Genomic DNA, 21,246 nt, shown 5'->3' on the forward strand with positions numbered 1-21,246 from the left:
ACCATGGCCCTCGGGGCCTCAGTTGCTCTCCTTCTAAGGTGCAGATAACACCAATTTCTTAGGTTTGCCTTGAGGCTTAAATAATGTTTGTGGAAGGGCCATGATTTTGGAAACAGAGCTGTGATTGGGCTGAGCCTCTGTTTGAACACATTCTTTATAAGATAGAGCATTCTGTCTGCAGATTTTCCTAACAGTAGCTAGGTAGGTGTTCCATTAAATACCAGAGAAAATGGGAAGTCACAGTAGAGTTTGGGAAGATGCACAGTATAATCCAGATGACTCTTGCTGCTTATGAGGAGTAAGAATTAGGGGCAGGGGGCAAGAGCTTGCAAATAGAGGGCAGTGCTGTAAGCTAGGATTCGAGCATGGATGTGTAAGCATTTGCATGCCATACAATCTCAATGAAATGCATTATTTCTACGTGTCAACATTGGGCAAAACACACCATGTGCATTCTAATATTTACTCCGAGATGTAGGTACTATCAGCTGCATTTCACAGGTGGAGGGTAATGAGTGAGGTTTCGTAGCTTGTTCAATAGCACGGATCTTATAAAGGGTATTACGAGCTTTAGGTACCGAGCAGCTAGTGGGAAGGAAAGGAGAGTTTTCCTCACCTTACTGATATTGATGATTAGTGGGATCTCAAAAGCCTTTTAGAACAAGGCTTGGTAGAAATGAGTAAAATAGTACTGACAGCATTGCCTCATCCCACAGGACCTTTCATCCAGGCACCCTTTGTGTATCCACTACACTTTGTGTCCACTCTTAGCACATCCCTAATTCAGAGGCCCACATCCCTCAGCAGCCGGAATGCCCTAGACACCACATTGCATCTTTTCATCCTCTACAGCTTTTCACCTCCTTCATGAAGGCTTCCCCTATTGAATCCCTTCCGTCCCTCAGCCTGGGGGTCATACCCCAGCCGTCTGTCAATCATCCATCACATCCCAGAACACTTCACTGGAGACTATACAGCCCCCATTAGTTATATGTGTTCTGTTTCAGTTGCTCATGCGTGCCCTTGGGCTGTGGGCTTCTGGAGGGCGTAAGTGTCACTATATTGACATAGTGGCATGTTGCAAAGGGTTCGTGGGCAGAGAGTGAGGAAACGAGAGTTGGGTGAACTGTGGAAATGAAGCTGTGCTCTCAGGGCCTCCCTGGTCTTCTCTGTAACCTGTGCATGTTGGTCTAGAGTCTCCTTCAGCTCCTTAATCAAATGGAAGGATACAGCTGCTTCCATTGCACCCCCCATCCCCCAGGCTGTCCACACAGGAGCCCTGAATAATCCTGTAGACCAAAAGGTCAGCCAAGGGTTTCCAGGTATGGTTTGGGAGATGGGAAGGTGATGACAATTTGAAAAATACACTGTCATGGCTTAAGCTACCAACCCTGTGTTACCTACCACAAGTTTACGTCTTCACAGTGCAGAAAGCTGTGCCATTGTCTTAAGTCCATTACCTGTCTTGCCTGTCAAAATGCACCTCACACCTCAAGGTCACTTGTACAAATGTCCTATTTGCCCCAGAACCTGTCCTAGTGTCTCTCCCTACCATCGCAGCCTGGTTTGTTCCTGCCTCATGGCAATTACGGATGCTCATAAAGATGCATTTGTGGTCTTCCAACTGAACTCCTTAAAGGTAAGGATGGTTCTAACTCCCCCATGCTTTTGACCTGCTCGGCACTCAGTAGTAAATTCACTGTCGAATGAACCACATCTGACTTATGATTTAAACTATTCAGTTTGTGGGTACTGTAGGTCTCCCCTCACCCCCTTTCTCTTCCTTCCTGTGTTCTCCTTACTACTCAATAGGATGGATTTTTGAGCAAAGGAAACGAAGGGGACAAATGGTACAAAGCGAGTCAGTCAAGTTTTTACAATAGTTCGGTTAGGCGGTGTAGTCACTTCGATAAGACCCCGAGACCATGAGCTACTGAGCAGACTCCAGCTCTGCTGCCTACGCTCCAGCTCCAACTCCAAGTGGGTCAGACACAGCGACATACGATCCTGGATGGGATTCTGGAACAGAGGAAGGGGACTCGTGGAAAGCTGGTGAAATTCAAATGAAGTACCAATGTTAAATACTTCGTTTCGACAAATGTACCACGGTTATGTAATATTTTACCCTTACAGGAAGCTGGGTAGAGGGTAGACGGGAACACTATGTAGTATCTTTGCAACTGTTCTGTACATCTAAAATTATTCCAGAATAGAAAGTTTATTTTAGAAAAAGTGGGCCAGAGTGCAAATTTTAGTTTGGCTAGCAGTCTCTTATTGCTTGAACATTCTCACATCTAGTTATATCCTAACAATTTGTAGACTAAGGATGAAAATGAGAACTGCAGGGGAGTTGAGAAACTCTCCTGTAAAATATCCGTGAAAAGACAGCAACAAAGATAAAAACAAAAACACAAAATGGACCTGGAGGCCGCCAGTGTGGGGGTAGTGAAGAGGGTGGCAAGATCATGTTAAAATGTGAAGCATGATTGGTCGCATGAGAGGTGGGCAGTGCAGTGACCACAGGGCTCAGAGTACCGGACACTTGTTTTAATTCTTCCTTGAAGCATGTTACTTGGCCTTCGTTTCAGCGTCTTTAAAATGGCCTCACCCAATCACTAATAGAGATGTAAAATAAAAATTCTTTACAAAAGTCATGTTGTTCTATTTTTCAAAATTTTGTCATTTTTGCTCAGGAACGAAAGAGTTCCTCACCCACGGGGTGGTTACCATCAAAAACCTCAAGCCAGCAGGTCGGATTCTGCATGAGCATTTTCACTTTGGACTTGGCAAGTTTCTGCTTCCTCTTACAAGAATCTTTAAGCCAAAGCCATTTGACTTCTAAATATAGTGTCACAGATGTGAATGAGGACTGTATTATTTTCTGTGTTACATAAAGGGTCTTTCTTTTACCCTCTTAAGCCAGCTACCAGTCCAGTTCGGGTTAGGCTCAGCCATTTCAGTCAAGGTAAAGTGGATTGCTCTCTGCTGGGTTTTTTTTTTTTTTTAAAACACTTAAGTAGTTACCTCACACTAGATTTTGTTAACCCAGGATCCATAAACAAGTGTCTATGCCTAGACTCAAGAGAATTTCATCAACTCCTCAAAGCTGAATGTGACATTAGTAAAAAAAAAAAAAAAAAAAAAAAAAAAATTATACACGACGAGGCATATACTTTTTTTCTATGGAGTGATTTCATTCATCTTCAAAGGGTTCACAACTCAAAAACGTTAAGCACTGCTTTGGATACACACCCTCCATGGCAAAAAGCCTGAACTGTAAGACACTATCCTGGGGGTGCCAAAAAAATGTATACACATGACTTGCGTTCATCTTGTTATTGGTATGTATTATTACAATTTTAAAAGTTTTTTCCTTTCTTAAAATGTGTATACATTTTTTTTGGCACCCTCTGTATTTAGGTGCAGATTCAGTCATCGTAAGGTCTAACACTCCAATACCCAGGCAATAGCTGGTTAGTTAATGTCACTGTTTTGTCCCTGTAGCACCCAACATGTGTCTAGGGCTTGCATGCCAAAGCACTCATGCTTGTACCTAGTGTGTTCTCCCAGTTGTGGCATTGAGTCTTCCTTTCCTGGAGACTTGCGGATTTTCATTTGTTCATCAAACCATCTCAATTTCAAGGATCTGTCCAGAATAACAGGTGACCCTGGATGGCTCTTCTTGCCCTTCTAGTCCTTTCAAAACTGGCCATGTTTCTTTCTAACACATGCCATGACCAGTGTATCTAGTTTGCTGTAGGCGTACACCTTACTGAACATGCGATTTCTGGCTGGCAGAGCATTAAGGGTTCCCAGGGCCATTTACATGTCCGATCCTGGGGTGATTTGAAGGGGAAAAGCACCCTATAGTGGACCTTTCGTTTTCAAGCTCTCCTCTAAAGTGGCTTGCAGTCTTAGGCTGTCAGTCAAGAGAAAGGTGGTCTACACTTGAAGCCTAGAATAAAAATTTCACTTGGTCTTATATGAATCTTATATGGATCCAATTGTAAGACTACAAATGATTCCATTTCAACTTCTTTGGAGAGTCTTCCCTTCTTTGTTTCTAACAATATTGGGATCTTCATAACTTTGGAGTATTTTGGTTTCTCCAGCAATTTAACTTCCCTTTGAAAAGTGAACCAAAGTCCAAGTTTAATGTGGTCCATTTAAATAAAACATAATGTTAATAGACTACGCGAGACACTGATGTGCTGCCCAAGCTCATTTTCCCTTTAGCAGGTAGTTCCGTGATCAAATATAATACTAAAAGACTAAATGTTTGTGGCTCTTTTGTATATATTTAAAACACACAGTAAGAACATAAGAACATCTCAAATCATTTAGAAGGAAAAAGGGGTTATCAACCAAAATCTTTGGAAATTTCATTAAATTTAAATATCTGCAAACATTCCAACCAAAGAGAAAAAAATCCCAACATTTGGCTATGGAGGGCACGTCACACGTGAACCAAATGGTGTTATAACATTTTCCTTAACTAGTCACTAAATCCCATTAGAAAGAATACAAGAGCAATACTGGAGACATCCCCCAAATACCATGTACTCGATGAGAACATTCTTTTATGAAGTGCTCGTCTACCGCGGCTCTCTTTTCATTGCATACATTACTGTACATTTCTACAATGCAATGTTGAAACAGCCTCCAAGTTTTGCAAAGCAGATTGATGTCCATTCTACAAAAATATTAACTTACAGTACATAACACTGAATTTTAATCTGTACATTTTTTTTTCCTCCCACAATAGGTGACACGCGTCAGTTTGTACAAGTTAGAAAAAAAGTCTGGTTGGTTACATCTGGATTCAGTCAACAGAGTCAACCAGAAGTAGAGGGGTGGGCAGTTTGAGAAAGTATAAATACAGTGTAATAGTAATTGTGGTTAACAATATTCGGCTCTTAAGAAAGTGATACAAAATAATTCATCTTAGATTTTTGACTGAAAAGGTCTAGCTGAGAAGGTTCTGCCAGTCGACCAACTGATCCAAAAGGTTAAGGCTGACTTGACTTAGCAAGCTGCAGCACAACCAAAAAACATTGGCGCAGTTCAGAGCTCTTCAAAGGCATAGCTTCAGTGTTACACGCACATTAATCATATTCCTTCAATTAGTTAATCCTCTAGACAGTTTTCTTTTTGTTTTGCATGCATCCCGTTCCATTTTCATTAAGGGCATCTCTTCCTTGGTCAATCATGTGCTTTGCTTTTCAATTTGCTTTTGTGATTTTTTTTTTGTTTGTTTGTATGTTTTGTTTGTTAAGCTGTCAATACCTCCAACACTTGGAAAATGAAATATAGATGTGGTTTTACTTACAGAAGAGAATCAGAGCTATATGGACAATGCAAAATGAAATGAAACAAGTGTCAGAAACAGTTTATAAAAATGGCACATTTATTGCTACAGAACGGTCATGTACATGACTTCATCGAATAACTACAGATGGGAAACAGGTAATGGCCTAGACCAAGCTGGGTTTGTTTTTGTCTTGAAGGAACTCCAGCAAACAACCTGTTTGGACACTTCTACAAATCAGAAATACACCAAAAACATGAAAAAATCGAGGCACTCAGCCACACATTGAAAACAAGGTGTAACTGTTTATCTTCTTTTTTTTTTTGAAATGTTTTCCCTTTTTTTCTTTTTTTAACAATTTTTTTTAGTTTTTAATGCTGCAGCTATGTGTACAGTCGCAAAAAATTTCCCCACTGCGACCTACAACTAAAAAACAAAACAAAACAAAAACAAAAAAAAAACAAAAAACAAACAAAAAAGCTACCATACAGTTTCATCTCAGTAACACATGGTAAAATAACATCTTTTAAATAGTAAAATAAAGTAACAAACTTTTACTCATAATGATTCCAAAAATCTACAAAGAAGAAATATTCAGAATCTGACAATTTTTTTTTGTAATATTCATGGTATAAAAGGATTGCTCCTGCGAAAAATAAGCCAAATATATTTTTTATTTTTAAATTTAGTTTTTTTTTTTCCTACTAGGGTGTACTACAGTCTATTTTATAGCAAAAAGAGCACTAGACAAACAAAGCTTTATAACAAAAAGCCAGGCACTGATACATGGTAAATCTCTGCTTTTTTTTTTTTTCTTATCTTCACTTAATTGCATCACAAGTAACAAGAATGAAAAAGGCCACAGTTCATATATTTTCACCATTACATATGTCTATAATACTTGAAATGAGTATGGCAAAACCAGCACTGCACAAAGATGAGTCCACTTCAAGTCCCATGAGAAAGAGCATGTCTCTAAAGAAAAACAAACAAAACCAAAGCAAAATAAAGAGAGGCCTAAAGGCCTTGGTGCCCCATTGTGTTGGAATTCATCATATTCCATCTTGACATTTTTTTTTTTTTTTTTGTTTCCAGTCAGCCAGCAGACTAAATTTTTGTGCTTGTTTATGCTGAAATTGTTTCATTCCTGACTCAAGTTCACTTTTGGACACATATCATATTCTGCCTGTTGGATCCAAGACGAAAATCCTCTTAAGCCCAAGTCTTGGTTCAACTCCCTCCCCATCCCCCAACCCCTCATCAAAATAAAGATTAAAAAAAAAAAAAAATCAAGAAATAGGAAAAAAGCAAAAAACAAAAAGGAATCGGAAGACTGAATCAGAACCAGTTGCGTTACTGGGTGGACTGACAGTTGTATAAACATTAGTGTTCCTTGCAGCTACACAGAAGACAAATGGTAAAAATTTCTAGGTGAACAGATCCCTACTCTGCATATTCATAAATTACTTGAATGTGGAGGTGGATCAACTGTTCCAAGTTGCTTTTAAAGTCCAAGTCATTTAAACAGATCCCCAGCCTATGTATCATCATGTATATATAGTGCAGTATGGACCCTTATGACATTTTTGTATAGTACTTTCATCCTAACTGTCTTCTGCTAAATTTCACTCGAAAATCCAGCGCAGGATACCAATATCTTACCTGGGTTTGATAATTACAAAACAACAAGAAAAAACACACTAAAAAGGCCACATTCCCTTTCATTTTTTTTTTTTTTTAAATGGGGATACATCCCAGTTACTACGGATAGGTGCAGACCATGATTCTCCACCAAGCAAAAGGTAGTGAGCAGCTTCTGGTGGCTGTTAGAAAAAGTTTATCACTTATTTCCAAAGGGAATTCAACAATAGAGGTATTACATTACTGAGTAATGAATACATCAAAGCTGGTGAACAGTAAATTGCAGCTTTTACTCTGTTTGAGTGAGAACAAAATATAAAGCACCAATTTAAAAAATAATCAAATAACTACAATTTAATTTTTTTGCTTTGTTTACAGATCTGAAAAACTTTAAATCAGCTCTATTAAGCACCTTTATGATAACGTGTATCAAAAGTGCCATTCTTAAAATGTACATCAATGCAGGGAGTGTTTCCAGTTCCCTAAAGAGTAAACACCGTATTTTCTTCTGTACACTTATCCTGAATGTATCAAAGTATACCTGCTTCCTATATAATATTGTTCCTAGGGATACCCGCCTTGGTAGACTATACAAAATGAGTGCAGAATGTACCACTGAAAGGAAATCTTTACATACTGAGGGAACAAGTACACATGGTTTGCCGTTATTCAGGAGGAGGGGACAGTATACATTGTCTTCCATGCCCTTCTTTGAACCCCTTTGTTCGTACATTTCACAGGAAAGCCTCAAAACATCTTTTCGTGAAGTTTGATTTCTGCTCTTCTCCTAAGGTTTTAATCCACCTCCACATTTTAGGAACTTATCAACAAATCAAAGTTTTTAGTTTTATCGCTACTGAACATATTTACAGTTTTCAACACACACACACATAGCTAATCAAAATGTTTATGGATTTGTAAAAGATGACCACGTGGTAACTATCTTATTTGTTCTTACATTTTTCAGAAATGAACATAAAATTCAGATTCTTGTAGCTCACTATTTCATTTAAATGAGACGTGTTTTAAAGCACACAGTTTAAAAAAAAAAACCAATACAATGTATTAAAACACATAATAACAAGAGTCTACATGTAAAAATATAACTTTTACATACACAATTTCAAAATAATGATACGTTTGCCATTTGTTGCATAAAATTTACAAATGTATTTCATTACTATATAACTGGCAAAACAGGAGAACAGATGGAACATTTAGACCATTTCGATGGATTTATGGCATTTACTCAGTGCTGATAGGTGGAAAAACTACTTGAACAGGGATTTTTTTTTCTTAATACATGCCAAGATTGTGTGGCTGTAAAAATAGAAACGAGTTAGAGACAAAAGGATGCTGACAAATACTTAACTAGGAGCACTATTTGTTTACTGCACTATACACCAAAGTCAATCATTATAAAGATTCACGATGGAAGTTGGTTCAATTGTGCCCAGACGTCAAAGCTAGCTATCTGATGAGTTGCTGTGCCATAGCTTGATCTATGTTTCTATCAAATATGTTAAGTATAAACTTCATTCATACTGGCCAGAGAAACACTGCACTACCCCTCCTCAAGAAAGTGCAACTTAATGCTTTAGGACTTATAAGGCTTGTTATAATGCTGCATGATGATTGAATATTGGCATTTTTCAGACAAAGGAGGAGGCAGTTAAGTCATCTACATCTTAGTAAACCCATTTTGAAAAAAAAAATCAAGAAAGCAACAAATCAATCAGCTCTGTCACGCTACTTGCAATTTTCTCATTTGATGGTTTTTGAACTTTTTTTTGTTTTTGTTTTTTTCCAAAAATCTGACCATGTATTCAGAAACGCCTCACTGCACACTACTTCGGCTACACATGTAGGTAACACTTTAATCATTTTGTTAAATCACAGCCACTTTGATTATGTTATGTTTCCGATGATATAAACATTGGAAGGCACAGTGGTAACATTGTAGCATTCTAACCTTGTACCTCTGAAAATCCCAGAATAGGGTCACAAATGCAACATTACAGTTCAGACAAACTCTTTTTGCCATGTCTTGGTAATGCTGCTTGTAATATCTACACATGATGTGACTTTTAAGTCCTGTGTTCCCAAAAGACTGGAGAAACAACTTTCTACTTATTTATGAATGAAAAGCAACATTAGGGTCAGCATTTCATCCTGCACTACCCCTCCGGAAGCAGAGTTGGCACTACAGGTTACGATAACAAAGTGGGGAGAAGGTACAGAAATAAGACCAAAAGAAAAAAAAAAAAAAAGAATCCGTATTTACAGTAAAATCTTTCTTTTAAAAAAGTTAATCAGTACTATTTTTTTACAGGAGAAAAAAGTCTGAAACAAATGAACAAAAGCTTACCATAGTCACTAAATTTTTAATATATATTTATATATATATTTATATATATATTTGTCATAGGTCTATAAGATCCATCTGTTCCTCCTACCCTAAGGAATGGCTAATGTCATCATTTCGTTGTCATCAGGACGTTTGCTGGTTTTGTTACTAGGGCAGCCGCGCTTCCCTTATTCAATATCCAGTAATTATAAACACTAGCTGACTTGAATACCAACAAAAACGTTCACGTAGTTTTCTTCAGAAGTACACTTTTTCATTATTGCAAGTTTACAATTTTTTAAATTAAATATTTTTTTTCAGACTTACAAATTAATTATATTTTTTTTTTTCCAAAAGAAGTTTAGGCACAAATGCATTGTTCCACAGTGTGGAAAGATTGCCATTCAGTCTCTGGGCTGCGTCTCAGCCTGCACACACCGCTTTGCACATTCTGAATGATATGTTAAGGAGAGTCATCCCTCAAGTTGCACTTTTTTCTTTCTTTTTTTTTTGTTTGTTTTTCGGTTTTTTGATAATTGGGAATGCTGAAACCTCTTGCGTCTGTGATTCATAACTACTCAGACTTGTCTTATATTACAAAAAAAGGGGTTAAGGAGAAGTGTTTATGTGGGTTTAAGATAATACAGCTGTTAAGGAAGTGGTCTCTTGTATTAATGAAGCAATGTGGCAACTTGGACCTGAGAAGAAAAAAAGAGAGGAAAATTAATGCATTTATAACAGCAGAAGTAGATGTTTTATTTTTAAATTCTTTTTTTCAAGCGGAAAAAAAAATCTGTTAATTTGGGGAAAATGTGACTGTTATGGCTGACGCCGTGGTGGGAGTAACAAGGGGAAGATTTCAGATACGGCTGAAAACACACTTGCCCTTTTACATCTGTCCCATGTGATTTGATGCGTCTCCCATTCCGGGGTGAGGGCCCGCCAAGGACAGTGGGGGAGGCTCTGACGACACCTTTTCTTCCTCCCTTCTTTTCAGACACGCGGCTTTCGGGTTCAGATTCCTTTCTGTGGAGGATGAAGCACAGAGCATTTAGTTACTGCCAAGGCTGCGGGAGAGGGCTGGGTGCACTCTCCTGCCTGTGCTATGACCCCGTCTCTTCGTTTTTATGTTACAGAACAAAGGAGCCGTTAGGAAGCGCGCACTGTAGAGGTGGCTTTGCCATCACTAGTAAAGCTGAATTCGCGGAGCCACTTCACAGTATAAGAAAGCAGGTAAAGCACATATACTAAGCTCCAATCACAGGGAAACGTAACAATGTAGCCTTCGTTATAAGAGAGTCCTCTAAGTTAATTACAGGGGAAAGGGGAGCTGCCTTATAGATTGAGGTATGGTCTGCAATTGCCACGATCATCCAGACGGGGCTTAATCGTCCTCGCTCCGCTCCTGCTCCGGCGGGCGCGCCCATCCCCGTCCCTCCGCGGCGCGCGCCGGGGCACTGACCTCGGACCTGCTGCTCCAGGCTGAGGATGACGGCCACGGCCTGGTGCAGGATCAGCAGCTTGGTCTGCGGCTTGTCGCTCTTGAGGTGGAGCTGCACCATGCGGCCGAGCTCCTTGAAAGCCTCGTTGATGTCGCGGACGCGCAGGCGCTCGCGGGCGTTGTTGGCCATTCTCCGCTCTTTCTCCCGCTCCGCCTTCTGCTCCGGGGTCAGGTCCTCGTCATCGTTATTGCTGCGGGACGAAAGGGAGGCAACATTTGCTAACGGTGTGGGGGAAAGAAGGCAGTTAACGTTACTTGTGTGTGCTTCCAGAGTCGTCAGGAATGTTTCCATCTCAAGCTCTTGACCTTGGCAGGATTTTCCCATCCACTCGAGCTTGCAATTGCTGAGGTGGCCATGGCAGCCCACACCCAAGCCACTCCGTTTCTCCTAGACATGAAACCCAAGAGGTTCAAGTTAGGGTCCAGGGCGAACCCCTACTAATGTAGGGGCAAGAGGGGAAACAAGGGTTCTGTCAGTCAGGCGACCTGCCGCCAAGCAGGCCACACTCAATTCAGGCTTAAGCTACACCGCATGGCGACAACTCACAAAGAGTTTCAGACGGAAGCTGCTTTGCTTTTTCAACTTTCATCCTGTAACATCTGAAACTTGAGGAAGATAAATGACTGAAAGAAAACATGTGGATCGATTGAAAGTCACATGATGCAACTAAACAGGATGAAGATCATACATTGAAGACGCCAGAGCAACGGGAGTGAAGACAGGAGGCTTTGTCCAGGTTTCACCATTAATGGGCTGGGAAGGCTGCTCAGGCCCTTAAGGTATCGGAGGCTCATTTTCTCCTTGTATTAAATACAAAGGTTAGAAAAACATGATCTCCATGACCTTTGGCATTATGGATGTTTATGATCTCCCAAACAAGGTGGGGAAACCTGAGTTGATATGCGCTATGCAAAATAAACAAAACCAAAGAAAACATCTACCAGTTCTAAATGACCACAACTTCATTGTGAGTCAAAAATGAAGCCCAAAAGCTAATCTCTAATTGTGAGGACATAAAAATTGTAGGATTCACGTTAAAGGTACAGTTGGGCCCACTGGCGTCTGGAAAGGCAAGACTCCTGTTTGTGGGTGTCAGGCTGAGAAATCAGAAACATTTGAATCGAGGGCAAATAGGGTGATGAGCCATCTGGAAAGCATATCACATAAGGAAGGTTTCATGGCATCAGGGCTTCAAATTTTTCATGGGCAATTATGTAAAAAAGGCGTGGGAGATGTCTTGTCTTGAGAAGGCAGAACAGAAAGAAGAACTCTGTGTGAAATACTTTGAATTAATATGAGTAAGAGATTTTGGGGGTATGAGAGACATCAAAAGTAAAGTGAACTTCACCAACAGTAATAGGCTCTCCAATACAAGAAACAATATGGAGGTGACCATCTGTAAGGATGTTAACCTAGAGCTTCAAGCATTGATCTAAAGGACCAAGAAGGTTAACCTCAACTTTAAAATGCCACGAATATGAAATGTCCACAGAATAAAGATGTTAATCGCAACATATCAGAACTAGAAGCCATGTGGGAAGTCATCAAGTCAATTCAGTGTACGTTTAATGAATGCTGGCTTAAAGTATGTAGCTCCAAACCTTCCACTTTGGAGAATCTCTGGGTAACTTCCAAACTGTAGTAAGGATCAACTATGGTTGAGGAGCCCCAGTTGATCAAAAATGGAAGTGATGTTCTTGTTTTGCAAGCACATTGCACATAAAGATGGCCTACGTAAGCCAAGAACATTTATAAGGGAGGGGAGGAGAGAGGCACCAAAGAAAGATGCTGGAAGACTTGACTCATCTCCACAGAGGTTAAACTCCCTTCCAGATGTGACTGTCTGCAGTAGTTGTGTGCTGGTGAACACACAACTGAACCAAACCATTGGGGAAAAGGTCTCTTTCTCTGCCATCTGATCCTCCTCACGTCCTTCACTGATCCCTCTTTCCTTCACCTTGACCTCTGCCGAGGGCAAGGAAATCAAGGCAACTATTAATTCACATCCACATTCCACTATACAGCTAGGATGTAAGAAGTGAAAAGAGAACAGAGTCGAGTTTCTGCTGGGCCAGTCCAGAAGGTAAAAATTTCGGCAATGTATTTACATATCAAATATGTGCCATACCTTTCACAAGTGGGTCTGAAAATGGGAACTTGTTTTCCAAACGTATTCAGGCTAATAACTAATTACAACTGGTTATGCAAAGAAAACTACCTAGATTTGAAAAGCACTGCCTTACAACACAGTTTTGACGGCATAAGTAAATGTCACAAGACTGACCGTTCAAAATAAGAACAAATTAAAATGTACTGAAACTTCAATGGATCCATTAATATGTGTAAGTTGTAGCCACTTCTGAAGTTCCCAAGAACTGACTGGACTAACAGAGAAACTGGTAAGGACATGAAAGCCCCTCCTTGGGATTTCTTACCAGTGTGACCAAGAGGCAGGAAACTGCAATGATGGTGGAAAGGTATCAGCTACCTTGCTTCCCTGAAAATAAAACCTAGCCGGACCATCAGCTCTAATGTGTCTTTTGGAGCAAAAATTAATATAAGACCCAGTATTATATTATATTATATTATGTAAGACCCGGTCTTATTTTACTATAAATAAGTAAAATAAGACCGGGACTTATATTAATTTTTGCTCCATTAGAGCTGATGGTCCGGCTAGGTCTTATTTTCGGGGAAACAAGGTAGAAACTTTCAGCATTTTTTGAACTTGTGGCAGGACGTGTTAAAATTTATCTCAGCAATTCTAAAGGCAATACAAAAAGGTGGCACGTTCTTAATTCCTAAAGGACACTAGATATAACCTTGAGAACAACAGCCTTTGAAAGGGAGGTGTAGTCTTCCTACAATTTCATTAATTTGCAAATAAAAACAATCCAAAGGAATTAATGCAAAGAACAAGGGTGTCCTGGTATTAAAAAAAAAAAAATAAAAAAAAAAAATAAAAAAAAAAAATCTGATTATCTGATTAGAGTTCAAGTTCAAGGAGACAAATTCTAATTTAAAGATACCAAATAATGTGTTTAAGAACACCAACCAGAAGCTATTTTCCTCTGGTTGTATTTTCTGTAGGAGGGAGTATCCAGGAGAAAAAAAAAATTAGCACTTTAGGCAGAAGTCTTATATATATTCAACATGGTTAGAATAAAGCTGGGAAATCAGTATTTCCTCATGTTCAAGGTAAGAAAAATGTGACAGTTGTATATACATCAATTGAGTTTTCCATATTGCTAAGATCTCTTTTCAGAAATATTGCAGAGAGAACATTTCTGACCAAATTGGTAGAATAAGTATAGTCTTAAAAAATCAACTGTTTGCATTTGAGTACGTTACAAATTGTTTTTACCATGTGTAATTAGCACCGGGTCCAAATTCATAAATGCAAAGACATTTTAGGCTTCACTAGAGTACAGGTATCTTAAACGATACGTTAGTACACCTAGAGTTGGCCTTTAATTTTCTTTTCAGCTGTAGATTTACCTGCCAGGAAAAAACTGAATAGTTTCTTCCTGTTCTGTTCACTTCATCAAAGTCCAATAAAGGAATTAAATGAAGCGACAGTATTATATACTGTTACCTAGATCTTGACCTAGTAATTGATTTGATATCCTTCTTGTCGTCATCTAATTTCTTGTCCTCGGAAGATTTCGTGTCTTGCAGATTCTCATCACCCTCGTCATCGGATTTGATCTCAGAGCTGCCGGAGGAGACGCTCTGGCCCTGCAATCCTGGTGGCATGCCTACAGAAAAAAAGGGGCCAGGTGACACTTCCACCCAGGACTAGATGCACACACACACGTGCACCCCAGACTGCGGAGGTGCCAGCTATAGAATTCATCCTGCTGAACTGTGATCCTTCTGTCACTTTCTTCGTGCTATCTGGTGAAGTTTCAAAAATGCACCTGCGGAAACAAGTTTTCCCTGCATTGGCTCTGAGGTTAAATTCTATTTTGCAATCTTTTGGAGTAGATGGTAATTTCACTGTCTACAAAACATCAACTTAATTGCAATGAAAATCATAATCATGAAAATCACACACCTCAATGTTCTGATTAAGAACCCAAGTAAATATCAGCTATTATATCGAGTTTCTTCCATATGCAATGATTTAATAGAAAAATGTCCTTAAAATATAATTCCCAGGGAGTATGCTAAATACATGCAGTCAAGACTTCAATAGATACCCTAACGATATTCTGAAATTAGGCTTCTCTTATCCTCAAAGAGTAATCAGCGTTTGAAAATGGTACATACGGAAAGCAGATAGCTGCTCACTGAAGAAATTTCTAGCTTTCTCATTGCTCAACAATACATTTTAAAACTCAAACCTAATGTGATCATTTACTTCTAGGTAGAAGAAGCATGTCTATTGAGTATTGCCCTCTACTTGTAATTGTAATCTATGTGGTCTAGAATCTTGCTCAAAATTTCGTCCATGGGCCAGGAACTTCCTTATTACCCAGGAGCCCATCAGACATGCAGAAAAACCAGATCTACTGAATCAGAATCCACATTTCAGCAAGACGCTCAGGTCACGCTTATACACACTAACGTTCAAGCAGCACTGATCTAGGACAGAAAAATAAAATCCAAAGGCTCTCTAAAAGGAAGGTCCGCCAAATTATTACTAGTCAGATAAAATGGGGAGGCCTACCTACTCTCTATATAATTAACACTCAGATTAGTACCATGTTTAACAGGTGAAGAAATGCTTATACATATCCCTGTGGTCATGTTATCATTTTTTATACTAAACGTAAGGGGAATGAGAAGATGTTATTTAAGTGTCTCCTAGTCACCTGGCCAGCCTGTCAACACAGGGAGCATGGGACCCAGGTCTTGTCCCTGCAGTACAACTTCCAGGGGTCATGAAAAGCCCACTGCAGTCAGTAGTATGAGGCAATCGTTACGGGGCTAGATGACTCAATAGTGAAAGTCATCCAACCAAGTTCCATTTTTTTTTTTTAAATGTACCTACATTTCCTTCAATCTTTAACAACAAAAACAATTTCCTTCCTTCCTATTCATTTGGAAATATCATTTTCAGGCTACAACTAACCACATTAGAGGACCTGAATGAGTAAAATGTGGAAATAGCTAAAATAAAATTTCCTCTCATCAGTCTGTTGTCTCATTCCTGCTGAAATAGTACCACAATTTCAGAGGATGTTTGAGGAAAACAGTTACTGAAGAAACACAATTAGCTGGCTATGTTCTAAATACTTTCCCATTTACTTACAATTTTTGTACCAAATTTGATTCTTGGTTTTCTGCCAGTGCTTGCTGAGGGATGAATGCCAAGTAAGCGTGGGATCAACACTAGCTCTATTGTTGTTTAAGTGAGGTCAGAAGTGCCCTCTGAGGTGGACTTACCTCTGTAAGGGTCCTGGGGTGGGTTCAAATCAGGGGAGGTTGCAGACTGGACAGGAAGCTGTGGAACCGGAACCTGGTTTGGCACAAGAGAATGGCTGCCTCTCAGGGCCACGCCATCTTCACGATGGGCCCCAACCTGCAAGGGTGAGAGGAAACATCAAGTTTAGTGGGAACCAGAAGTCGAAGGGAGCAAGGACCTGATGAAGGAAGAACTGGCCTTTGAAAAACGAAACTCCCAAATGCATTTCACTAGAGGGCGCTGAAGGACCACATACTCACCTATAGTACCCTGCAAAAACACTTAACAGTAAGATGCTGTGCTGTACATTCAGTGACAAATATGGCAGAGTAGCTCAGGCAGGTAAAACGTCAAATTGTCTCCCAGGGTGCTGCAGTGGAGCGCACTGATTCGTACCCATCTGTCTTCTATCATGTCCGCCAACAGATCTGACAATTATCTTAATGCCCATATGCTTAATTGTGGGCTTCTCAATTCCCCCATTGCTATCGGAAATCCTACAGGAATTTCAATTTGGCATTCGACTTTCATTTCAGGGGATAAGATTCTCAGGCCTGCCATTTTTTTTTTCCATAATGCCAGCTAAGCCTCTGACAGCGGAAGCTACAGCAGTATGGGACGTAGCCCCTGCTCGGTACAAATATAATAAAATGTCACCTGGCTTTCCAAAACTGGCAGCCCATTCCAAATTAATGTTTACTGTATTTCATCAGCTGCTGAGTTCCAAATCCAAAGGGGGACCGTTTCTGCCAATGCCACCACACCGGAAAATGTACCAATAAAGGTTTTATTAAACACACCAGTAATGCCATCATTGCCATGCAAAGATGTTTGGACATTTTTCCATTTTTTTTTTTTCACTCTTCTGATCCTAGGAAGACACCATATTGTAAACACTTTTTATGCTTCCAAGAATAAAATTATAGGGTACAGCATGATGACTTGGTCTGACAAAAATACTGCTGAGCTTTTTATTAACTACTACTACCTACTCTGGGTCCAGAGATGTTGAACTCATGGCACTGAGACAGCAATTGCTAACTTTATAGCACACGCCTTAAAGCAAAACCATTAAGCATTTGCAAACCAAGAGGAACATGAGTAGCTTACACTTTCGTTTGCATTTCCAAGTAGTTATTTTCTTAGCCTATTGTTAGGCGAACATTTACACAGAAAAAAATGGATCTAACACTGAAAACATTTATCCGTGAATTTAGATGGCTATGAATCAAAAACTTTAATTTTTTTTTTCCAGCCCCAAATACCAAGCCACAAAGGAGAATCTTCACTCTCGGTAACAAATGTTTAAAAAGATTATTTCCAAAGAATGCAACAACAGTAAGAAACAACAGTAACATTCACAGAACTGAACAAAAGCACGTGCTATCTAACGGTAGCCTCATATAAAGTATCACAGTTACACTCCAGAACAATACAGAAGGAAATCATGCAGGGCAGGGGAAGAAGGGTCATTATACATTATACTAATTGCTCAGATTCAAAATGTAGCAAGAATAGTAAAGGATTTAAAGACTCATGAGCATCACGAGTGTAAGTATAAATGTGAGATCTGAGGAGCCTGGTGCTGTCTGCCACCTGTGGTCTGTGCTCTTTCCCGGAACATTCTGAACAGTGGTGATCTAGCTTCTAGGTGGGTGCTGCATGCGTCCTGAGACACTGATTATCTCCCAAAGCAGTCCGTCCATTCCATTGTCACCACAAGTCGGTCTCCTTGTACCTTCCCTGGTTCTAGTTACAATTTCTGGAGTTCCACGGAATAAGTGTAAACCCTTTTCACATATGTAACACCACTGCTGTCTTTCATTTGTAACTGAAGCCTAATCTCTTATCGGCAGCCCTTGACCACACAGTCCAACCACTTCTCACTCACTGTTGGGATATGTTTTTATTTTCCATCTGAACAAAGAGTGATAGCTATTTTCCATTCAGGTTTTGATTTCTGTTTTTAAATTTGTGCATTTACAACACTGATTCAATCGATTATCCTTTCAATCTAAGATGTCAACTTGTAAGCATGAATGTTACAGGCCTTGATCAAATGGTAGCTCCTTAACTCTGTCAATCAATGTTAACCTAAATATTTACCTTAGTGCTGATTCAATACCAGTAATTGTATTGCCAGTGGATTTAACGGATGATTCTAAGTTGGAATCACTGAAGGCGGCCACAGATTTGAACACAGCAGAGGTACATACTACTGTTTTTGAATCATTCCATTACAACTTTCAAATCTTCTTTGTAGTCATCTATGATGTAATTTAAGGTTAATATTTTGCTTTTCATTTAAAACATAAAACATTGATCCTGCAATTTCTTTTTTTCCCCGTCTGGATCACACTGAGATTAGTTGTTACAGGAGGGAAAAAGAACTCACAACCTATTACCTTTATATTTTCTTTGCCTCGTTTACCATCGTGTTGCCCCCAAAAAAAGACCTAGCCGGACCATCAGCTTTAATGTGTCTTTTGGAACAAAAATTAATATAAGACCCACTCTTATTTTAATATAAGACGGTATAATGTAATGTAATGTAATGTAATATAATATAATATATATAATATAATATAATATGATACCCAGTCTTATTGTAATATAAGAACGAATATAATATAATATAATATAATATAATATAATATAATATAATATAATATAATATAATATAATACCGGGTCTCATATAATTTTTGCTCCAAAAGACACATTAGAGCTGGGTCTTATTTTCAGGGAAACACGGTATGAGAGACAGTAAAAAGCATATGAGAGTCAACAATATCTAGATTTTAACTGTAACTGGTTTCTTTGATAGCTGTGTAAGCGTGGGTAAGTTACTGAAATCCAAAATGGAGAAAACAATACTAGAAGTTATAGATGTGTATTGCAAGAAGAAGCAATGTGCAAAACAACTGGCAGTAACTATAGCTGGTGTCGCACTGGGACTGGAAACTCTTGCACACGACCCAACAATGAGGGTCTGTGCAGTTCAAGGTCCCTCAGAACTCAGACTGCCTTGACCTATGACCTTCCTCACATGCTCTGTCTCTACTTTGTTCACATCCATTTGATTTTAAATCTTTCTCCTACACAATGACAGTCACATCTTAAATATGATAAACGTGTGAGAACATAGTTGTTCCAGCTATATTTTTGCTTACATTTTAGCCATACATGTTACCTCATTGTATATATTTTTCTACAGATCATCTTAGATCATCTCAAATAATGTATCAGTCATTTTCCATAAAAGAAGTTGGAGGCAAAGTTATCCTTAACGTTTTAAGGCCTCCCTTGTAAACTATGTGTGTTCCAGGTCAAACGAATGACTGAAAATAGGTCCAGATCCACGTGGTAATGACCTTGATTCTCCAGGATCAATTCCATTGCCTGTAGCTGTGAAGTAACATTCCAATCCGAAGAATAAGCTTTGGTTTGCATGCTTCCTTGGCCACAAACAGCATGTCTTATTAACTCTCTTTCAGAAATATTATTTCTGGTCACATAAGAGACAAGGAAAGACAGACAATGGATGGCCAACACCAATCCATCACTAGAATAACTCAGAAACAGACGGAGGAACCAATATTGCCATCTATATAGAAGGGTCAGGATTTGTCCACCTTCCACACAATATATATATAATAATGTAATTAGAAAAAAGGTGATTCCTTCTATCCACACATAGATTCTAAGGATGGTGGCTTCCCTTTTTTAAAGAAAATGTACACTTCATTAAAGCCCTATTTTGATCGACTTTTCATCTAGATAAGCAATAGTTTAATGCTGAAAGCCAACCTATGAAAACAGTTTTATCAATATTGACTGTAAATTATTTGTTTTGCAATCTTTAAGAGCCTTCTAATAATCCCATACAATGTGGTTTTAGTTATATTTATGTTAAAAGTAAAAGAACTAAAATCTAAAAATTATTCAATAATTGTTAATTGATCAAAGAGTACATTTATTAATTCAACACATATTTACTAATCTGGTCCATGCTTGTCCCTCTGTGAGGTGCTGGGGACACAGAGGTGAATAGCCTGGATGTGGCGCCTGTTCTCTGGGAGCGTCTAGTGATCTTCTGTGAGATTCCTGTGCACTGACCAATTTAGTGGGACAGTTTTAATAGTAAGAACCAGAGCCTCATTCAGGTTTGTTCGAGTAAAAAGAGCTTTATTATGAAGATTTCTGTAATTTGGACCTGGAGAACACTCAGGACCAAGAGCCACTCCTTGTCTCTCAAGAGCCATTCCAGCCTCCCTAGTCCCTCTGCTGGTACCTCTGCTTCTCTCTGCTTCTAGCCTGGACTTTTCCTTCATGGTGTCTTGTGCTACACTCTTTCAGGTTCTGTGTGTGCGGCTAACTCCATCTCTGTCTCAGTGTTTCTGACTTCAGAATGCCAAGATCATCTGATGGCCAGCTCATCATTTTGAAGCAGACATGGGCCATTCTATGAATGGGCCACCCTCCGATCAGGTGTCTCCATTCCTTGTCCAATGAGCTACAGAAGAGGAGGAGGAGTGTGGTCCAAACATGGCTGCCCCTTCCACAGGCCCTTAAGTCATGATTCATATGCCCCAATATCTAAGTTACACTGCATCTTAGGTCGTTATATTTGAGTTCCAACACAGCTATTTAAATTCTCCTGTGCTAATGTAACTTATCACTAGGAATAATCAGATAACTTTAAGTGCATTACTTCTTTTGAATCATGTAAGCACCATATAATTTTAAATAACCTTACTTTCTGAGGAAAGGACTGATATAATAGAAGGACTTTTCAATCACAGTATACAGAGTTTGAGGGCTTAGAGACACTAGGAAACCAGGTAGGCCAAAATTCATTATTTTACAGGTAAGCAAGCTAAGGCCGGAAATGGTTAAGGACTTAGGGGACATCTAATTAGAGGACTAACACAGATTTTGAACTCAGAAAACTTGTTACAATATTGAACAATTTGATTGGATAGATATCAGATTTAAGGGACAACAGGGGTTTATTTCCTGGAGCTTTGTTTCAAAAC

The 21,246-nt window shown here is 39.2% G+C and overlaps 1 protein-coding gene across 35 annotated transcripts in view; it reads right to left on the minus strand.

The window, feature by feature from the left end:
• Positions 1–5,389: 5,389 nt before the first annotated feature.
• The window catches only part of TCF4 (transcription factor 4), a 345,979-nt gene continuing 330,122 nt past the window's right edge, over positions 5,390–21,246 (minus strand). For 23 of the 35 annotated variants that reach the window (XM_019722107.3, XM_088798011.1, XM_019722078.3 and 20 more), the window contains 5 exons: positions 16,190–16,325; positions 14,394–14,556; positions 10,759–10,988; positions 10,182–10,322; positions 5,390–9,994 (listed from right to left, as the gene is read on the minus strand). In XM_019722107.3, the coding sequence (XP_019577666.1) occupies positions 10,186–10,322; positions 10,759–10,988; positions 14,394–14,556; positions 16,190–16,325 (666 nt within the window). In that variant the 3' untranslated portion in view covers positions 5,390–9,994; positions 10,182–10,185. The remainder of the gene's footprint in view (positions 9,995–10,181; positions 10,323–10,758; positions 10,989–14,393; positions 14,557–16,189; positions 16,326–21,246) is intronic. The other 12 variants (XM_074339930.2, XM_019722094.3, XM_074339922.2 and 9 more) reach the window with 1 other exon arrangement.

This window comes from Rhinolophus sinicus, chromosome 4 (assembly GCF_057876585.1).
Source record: "Rhinolophus sinicus isolate RSI-liver-muscle chromosome 4, RSI-T2T, whole genome shotgun sequence".
NCBI classification, from domain to species: domain Eukaryota; kingdom Metazoa; phylum Chordata; class Mammalia; order Chiroptera; family Rhinolophidae; genus Rhinolophus; species Rhinolophus sinicus.